The sequence below is a fragment of the Humulus lupulus genome, chromosome 1 (assembly GCF_963169125.1).
Source record: "Humulus lupulus chromosome 1, drHumLupu1.1, whole genome shotgun sequence".
In the NCBI taxonomy this organism is placed as follows: Eukaryota; Viridiplantae; Streptophyta; class Magnoliopsida; order Rosales; family Cannabaceae; genus Humulus; species Humulus lupulus.
The window spans coordinates 79,972,561-79,980,412 of NC_084793.1; the positions used below are offsets into that span (position 1 = coordinate 79,972,561).

At 33.6% G+C, this 7,852-nt stretch overlaps 2 protein-coding genes across 2 annotated transcripts; both read right to left on the reverse strand.

Moving 5' to 3' along the window:
- Nucleotides 1-256: 256 nt before the first annotated feature.
- On the reverse strand, nt 257-1,215 carry LOC133817193 (uncharacterized). The gene is made up of 2 exons (XM_062249623.1): nt 675-1,215; nt 257-573 (listed from the first exon to the last, which is right to left on the reverse strand). Exons 1-2 carry the CDS (start codon nt 1,213-1,215, stop codon nt 257-259), a joined length of 858 nt encoding a protein of 285 aa, XP_062105607.1.
- Nucleotides 1,216-6,511: 5,296 nt separating this feature from the next.
- LOC133812642 (uncharacterized) lies at nt 6,512-7,581 on the reverse strand. The gene is made up of 3 exons (XM_062246436.1): nt 7,558-7,581; nt 6,824-7,466; nt 6,512-6,700 (listed from the first exon to the last, which is right to left on the reverse strand). The coding sequence occupies exon 2, from the start codon at nt 7,365-7,367 to the stop codon at nt 6,825-6,827; it is 543 nt and encodes a 180-aa protein (XP_062102420.1). The 5' UTR covers nt 7,368-7,466; nt 7,558-7,581; the 3' UTR covers nt 6,512-6,700; nt 6,824.
- Nucleotides 7,582-7,852: the final 271 nt, after the last annotated feature.

Sequence of the window (7,852 nt, forward strand, 5' to 3'; positions counted from 1 at the left end):
GGGGTTCAATGTTTCTTTCAACTGTTTGGAACGATGACCTAGTTAGTTTTTCCTCTACACAAGTTTCACACTTATGTTTGGAATCAATATTAAATGTGGGTATGTGATTCAAGTTAATCAGTCTACGCAAAGTATCATAATTAACGTGACCTAGTCTACCATGCCATAAATTTGAAAACTCAAGCAAGTAAACGGAAAAAGTAGTAGCATTATTATTAGTAACAGTCTTTGGCTTAACATCCATTACATTCATATTTCACATTCCCTCTTTTACATAACCCTTCCCAATAAGAACACCAACTTTAGTCAGTACAATTTTCTGGGACTCAAAAACCATCTTGAACCCATGTACGCTCTGGAGTGTTCCAAAGATCAGATTCTTGCAAATGTCAGGCACATACAACACATTCTGCAGTTTGACACTCTTTCCAGACGTCATCTTCAAGTACACAGTACCTTGCCCCTTTATCTCAGAGGTTTCCGAGTTACCCATGTAGATCTTATCCCCATTTTCCACTGAAGTAAGGTCTCTGAAGGCAGACTTGTTCACATAGACATGACGAGTCACCATTCCTTTGGATTAGCATCCACCAGGTTTATTTCAAAGACCACAGCACATAAGTCTAGGTCAGCGACCTCTTGGGACATGGCTTCCACAACATTGGCCTCATTGCCTTTCTTTTTCGTCAGTCTACAATCTGACGATTTATGTCCCGTCTTGTTGCAGTTAAAGCACTTCCCTTGGAATTTTGACTTCTTTGAAACTCCACCTTTTGTTCCTAGTTTGGACCCTGGCTTGGGCTTGGGCTTAGGCTTCTTCCCCTTGGAGCCTTTGTCATGCTCCACCATATTAGCCTTGGCAGCATTGGGATTTGAGGATCGCTTCTCAGCACTTTTGTTATCCTCTTCAATTCGAAGTCTGCGAATGAGATCTTCAACACTCATTTCCTTTCGCTTGTGCTTTAGATAATTTTTGAAGTCTAGCCATGCAAGGGGTAGCTTCTCTATAATAGCAGTTACTTGGAAAGAGTCACTCAAGACCATCCTTTCAGCATGTATTCCATGGATAATCAACTGAAGATCTTGCACTTGGCTTATCACATTTTTGGAATCCACCATCTTGAAGTTCAAGAATTGGCCAACCAAGAATTTCTTAGCTCTAGCATCTTCGGCTTTGTACTTGTGGTCCAAATAATCCCACAATTCTTTAGTCATTTTTTCACACTATACAACGAATCAGACAAGCCATTCAGAATATAATTCCTACAAAGGAATTCAGCATGCTTCCATGCCTCAATTGTATGTTGAGTTTGCACATCTACTTCGTCCTCTCCAACAGTGGGAGTATCATCTTTCAAGAATCTTGCAAGACTCAATGTTGTTAAGTAGAATAGCTTTTTCTGCTGCCAAGTCTTAAAATTCACACCAGTGGATTTTTTAGTTTTTCATTATGGCTCACACGATCCGTTGGAACCGAAACTTGCACAGGCTGGTCCCTTGAGGATTGGTTCTTTGTGGTCAAAGTCGGAGTTCAAGGAGATCCACCAGTGCTTTCAGTAGGAATAACATCCATGTGTTTCAGTCACATATCTGAACGATGAAAAATTGCACTTTTAGCAATTATGTTTTAAGATCAAAATTTAAAACTAGCAATCATATCATACTTGAATGGTGACTACTCACATGTGAAAAGTAAAACAACAATATATACATGAAGTATATAAAAGTAAATATATTAATTTTCATGTATGTAAATAAATATAAATATATATATATATTACACTCTCATATTAATCTTATCCATAAATATATATATATATATTTATATCTCTATTTAAGAGGGGACACAAAATTAAATGTGAAACTTATATATATAAGTACAAATATAAAAGACACTAAAAAGAAACCATACATATATTGGACATATATAGTATAGAATCGGTGCACTATGTATAGAAGTTAATAAAATATATACACATATATATGTAATGGGTCTAAATTGCAATATTAAAAGAAATATGTATGTTTGTCAATTTAAACATAAAATATAAATCAATAAATATTAAATATGCACACTTCTAACTTAATAAAAATCGGATGAGACTAATATATATTATGCTTTTATATATATATAGTTATACACATGTTGAATATATAATTATATACATGTTGAATATATATATATGAATATAAATATACATGAATCACTAATTTTTTTATAGGAAAACTTTATAAACCTCAGATATAGATTCATTGTAAAGAACATATAGACATATGCGTGTATATGTTTGATAATTTAAAATTTATATAAGTATTTACACATGAATTAAGCATAATATTTTTTTTCTATGAGTACATACATAAACAAGTCAAGTCAAGCTATTTGTAAAATTGTAATTCAAATAAAGCATATATAGATATGCATTATACATATATATATTAATGGTAAACAAGTGTGAGAAAAAAATGGCATATAATATTATATTAATCTATATAATTGTCAAGCTAATAATATATATTTAATGGCAAAACTGATATTATATATTATATTTATATATATAATATGTTCCACTTAAATGATAAAAGAACAAAAAAATAGGCATATACCCATATATGCTTAAATAACTCAATATAAAAATTGGAACAAAAAGAACGTTAGGAAGAAAAAAAACTACCTAATAGAAGGAAAAATTGTAAAAAAAAAAATAGATTAGTGCACATATAACATATATATGTGTAGAAGTTATTAACATTGCTTACACTGCAAAAAACTAGAATTAAAAAGAAAAATTCTAAAATTTTCTTTCGTCCTTCAACATGTTCGTCTTCTCAAAAAGAGTCGAAATCTCACTACAACAAAATAGATGTTTTATGACTTTAATGGGGAGACATTGGAAGTCTACAATGTCTCCCACTTAGTGAGACGTTGTTGCTGGGGTCATTGTAGGTATATATCCCACGTCTCCCGTTGGGAGACGTGCCTCACTTCCCACGTCTCCCACTGGGAGAGGTGGAAAGTCAAATGTTGACTTTCCACCTCTCTCATTGGGAGACGTGGGAAGTCACTCACCTCTCCCAATGGGAGACGTGGGAAGTCCATAGGAGACATCCCACGTCTCCCATTGGGAGAGGTGAGTGATTTCCCACGTCTCCCAATGGGAGAGGTGGAAAGTCAAATGTTGACTTTCCACCTCTCCCATTGGGAGACGTGGGAAGTCTCCCACCTCTCCCATTGGGAGACATTGAAAGTCTCCCACATTTAAAAAAAATAAATTAAATAAATTTATAATTAATATTATTAATTTAAATTGAATAATTAATATTAATTAATTTAATATTATTAAATTAATTTAATAATTAATTAATTATTAAATTAATATTAATTATTAATTAATTTAATATTTAATATTATTAATTTAATATTATTAAATTAATTTAATATTTAATATTATTAAATTAATTTAATAATTAATTAAATTGAAATAATATTAATTTAAATTTAAATTATTTTAATCTAAATTTAAATTAATTTAATAATCAATTAAATTGGAAGAAAAAAATATATTTGTTAGATATATACAAGAAATACAATATTTGTTAGAAATATTCAAAATGAACAAATATTGCATTGTGTATGAAGAAAGAGTTAAAAAATTAAAAAAAAAAAACCTATCAACGAGGTCGGTAACTTTGGATTATCGGCAACATATATGTCGCCCATTCTTGTCGCAACTCATCAATTTGTGCCTCTGTATATGATGTGCTTGTTAGCTGCAAGAAATATAAAGTAAAATATATTAATTAATTATTTGATTACATTTATAGTTTCAAAAATAATTTGTAAATTTTAATTAATAATACCGTTCTCAAGTAATGCCCAGGACTCGCATGCTCAATCAAATCCTTCAACATCCTCATTAAGTAGTATCCACATGCCACATTGTCCGGTTGGTGTGGACACTAATTATTTAAAAATATGAGTAATTTATTATTAAATTGAAACTTTTTAAAAAATGCATACATATTATTCTACTTAATTATTATAAATGTTCAAAAATTTCTGCTAAAGTTACTTACCTGAGGTTGCTTAATGCGTAGAGTATCAGGGATCTCGACATCAGGAAGATTCATAGAGAAAAAAAGATTGAAAGCGCTGACGATCACTGATACAATCTCCTCACGGTTATTTAGCTCTGAATTCACCGGATCACAACAATAAACATGATATGCATATGGTGCCAAAATAAGCAACATCCAATGTTCACTGTATAAGAAAAACAAAAAAATTATAGCTCAAATGTTAAACAATGAAATTATTGATATGGGTCGGAAAAATGACAACTTTTTAAACTTACCCATGGTTCCAAGGGACAAGCATAACTTGTTCTTTTGATTTTACGTCATTGCAACGTCTGAACAGATTCTGAACACGATCGTCGAATGAACTCCCTTGAGTGGCGACGATATTAGGATTGACAAATAAAAACTTATTTTGGCGACCTTGTTGTACCACATATCTGTAAATGAACCTAATACAAAAATATGAAAAATTGTTATATGAATGAATAAATCAAATTAGAAAATTAAATGAACAAACTTATTTGTCAGATATATACCTCATGTAGCTGACGAGTACTGCTTGTCCAATCTTCTCCTTTCGAGCAAACTGAAGTATGTCATCCTTAAATATATAACAGTGAGACATATCCTGATCAAAAACTTCAGACTCTATGCCTAGATTGACACACTCGCCATCATCCCAATGAGATACGATATTCTGTAATCGTTCCAATGGAGTTTGGGCCAATTGTGTTGGAGGAGTTTGTTTTCGTCTTCTTTCTCGAGGTTGTTGTGTTGATGGAGCTCTTGGTCGTTGTGATCTGGTCCTACTTGTAGAGGGAGTCTGTATACAATTATATCAACAATTAAAAAATTTACAAACAAATATAGAATTGTAAAGATAATTATGTAAAAACATGGCATCACCTCATGAGTTACATCTTCAGATATAATGACAAAATCCTTAGGCCATGCTATTGGCGTCCCAATGGCCTGAGCAACTATGTACATGTCCAAATCAGGATATGCAAAAGGGAGAGGACATGTTGGCTTAAGAACACTCGTAATCATAACTTGGAAGTTGTTGCCTGCTTCTCTTTCAATGAGTGTACCTGATGCAACAATGTTTGAAACCGAACCAATTGCTAATTGGCATGCTCGGCCCTGCATAAGAAACATATTATATACAAATAATCATGTTGAAGCAGTAAATAAATTTATTTGGTTTCAGAATATTCAAGAAAGTTTAATTACCTCTTGCAAAAGCGGTTGTAGTGCAACAATGTGGTGTTCTGCTTGAGGCACTACTGGGTCCGGAGTATAGTAGGACGCCTGCGCTGGTGGCACTGGTGGGTCGGGCACATAGTATGATGATGGCGCTGGTGGGACTCCAACGTTAGATCCTGACCCGCTCTGTTGGGCCAATAATTTTCTCAAGAGCTCATCTTGTTGTTGAAGGCGCTCTTCTAGGCGTTGTGCTTGTTGACGATGCTCTTCTTCTTGTTTTCGAAATCTTTCTTCAAATTCCTTTCTAATGTCGTCATTCGAAGAAGAGGCTTTTGATTTATTTTTCGTTGAGGTAGGTGTTGGAGTATTCCAATATACTGAGCGGGACACACCGTGTCCTCCAGCCCTAACACGTCCTCGAGGCTCAGGAGTGCCCAACGCCCTCGTCAGCACATCATCAGGGCCATCAGGTGCCCATTTACCCTCAGCTTGGAGTTGCCGGTAATGATCCTGTGAAACAATATTCACAGAAAGTTATATATATAAGCTAATAATTTGACATATCAACATTATTAAATATGAGCACTTACAATATTTTTTTGAATCTCAGAGGCCTCTCCAATTAGCTCTCCTTTTGCATTCCGACGACCCATGCTCCATAAATCTGCCCTATCAAGTTCAGTCAGACTTTTCCCACTTTGTTCCATTAACATCTCTTCAATACGCACATAGCCTCCTCTAGAGAGGTTGTGATTGTATTTATTCAGTGCTCGATAATTTTGCATCTCCTCTCTCTTTCTTTGCCACTCGGGAGTTAATCTTGAGTTCACAAACGCTAACCATTCATCCGGAGTTATGACATTCTCAAATCCAAATGGCAAAGCTGGCGGGAACTCATTTGGGTATTTTTTTCAAAGCGTCGTAAACGTGTACCCTAGTAAGATTAGTCTTCCAATTTCGGAAGTACTTTCCCGCATCCTTCAACATCTGTTGCTTTTGTTTGGGGTCCAAATCATAAGTCTTCTGCAAGTTTGAAAGTAATAAGAAGCATATTATCAAAATAATATATATTTTAAAAACATTAACTGAAATATAATTAATAAAAATATACCTTCATTGTGTCCCATATTTTATTTTTATCCACCACACTAACATCTTTCCAACTGTTAATGTTGATGGACACAGTTGCTCGAACAACTGATCCAAGCTGTGATGAAACATTACTTCTAGATCCACCCACTAGTTGACCATACTCATTGTATTCAACAGGAGTAAGATGTCCTTCACTCCTTTTTTTGGTGTTTCTAGACATCCATGTACGTCCTCTCACAGATTTATTTTCTTGCTCCACTGACTGAGAATTAGGGCGTTGCTCTCCCTCATCAGAACTACCACCAAAAGGATCAGCCTCCATCTGTGAAACATAAATATCATTATTATAACAATTTTGGACACTCATAATCAAAAGATGAAACACATTGTGATAACAACTAAGAATTTCACATATCATAAACATATGAAACCTATTAAATGGTACCTCAAGACCCATTATCATCAACCCACAATCCTTCACCATTTTCACGGAAACAAATACAATCATCATCAACTTCGTCATTATCTTCTATTGCGGTGAATGTGACAAGTTCTTCTCCGAGAGGTATATCATGTAAATCACCATCTTTAATGTTCCATTCTCTTGTTTGCGTTGGAAGAACAATTGACCATTGGTTGTCTGAAGGATCATTCACATAAAATACTTGTTTTGCTTGTGAAGCTAATATAAATCGATCAGATTTGTGCCCAATTCGATTTAGATTAACTAATGTGAAACCAAAATCTTCATATATTATGCCGCTGTCACTTTTCACCCAATCACAAAAGAAAACAGGTACTCGAGTTGTGATATAATCTAACTCCCAAATTTCATTAACTACTCCATAAAAAGTCATATCACATTCAACTGGATTTTTATCTTTTGCACTAGAGACTTGCACAGTTTTAGCAACAAGGCTAACACCACTGTTTTGTGTGTTTCTGTTGTTATCGCGCTCCCTAGTGTTAAATAGAGTACCGTTAATCATGTATGATGAAAACTTGATGACATTAACTGAAGGTCCTCGAGAAATCCACTTAACAATGTCTGAAACCTTATTTGATGTGTTTTGTAATTCTGACACAACCTATCAAATCAACATACCAAAAACAACAAAAAATGTCACCTTGTAATTAAGTACTAATTAATGACAACTTTCAATAATCAACACAATTTACCTTTTGTTCTATCCAACTACTAAAAGTTCGATAATGTTCGTCTTGTAACCTTCCGTTATCACCGCAGCACACAATTTTAATCTCAGAACCTACTTCACTATGGATGAATATTTAAGATATTCAGACTCCTCTAACATTTGTTTAATAATATTAAAAGTAGAAGTAAGAGAATATATATGTACCTCTTGCAATCTTTAATCCAAAAGCTAGCAAAGTTACTTCACTTAGTAATCAAATTCGCTATTAAATCCACAAACCAATAAAATTAAATTAATAAATAATAAATAAAACATCA

Excerpts from the sequence above, each read along its gene's own strand:
- LOC133812642 (XM_062246436.1), bottom strand. The coding sequence starts at position 7,367 with ATGATTAACGGTACTCTATTTAACACTAGGGAGCGCGATAACAACAGA.
- LOC133817193 (XM_062249623.1), bottom strand. The coding sequence starts at position 1,215 with ATGACTAAAGAATTGTGGGATTATTTGGACCACAAGTACAAAGCCGAA. Across the intron at positions 574-674 it reads TAGACTGACGAAAAAGAAAG|GAATGGTGACTCGTCATGTC; the intron begins GCAATGAGGCCA and ends GCTAATCCAAAG.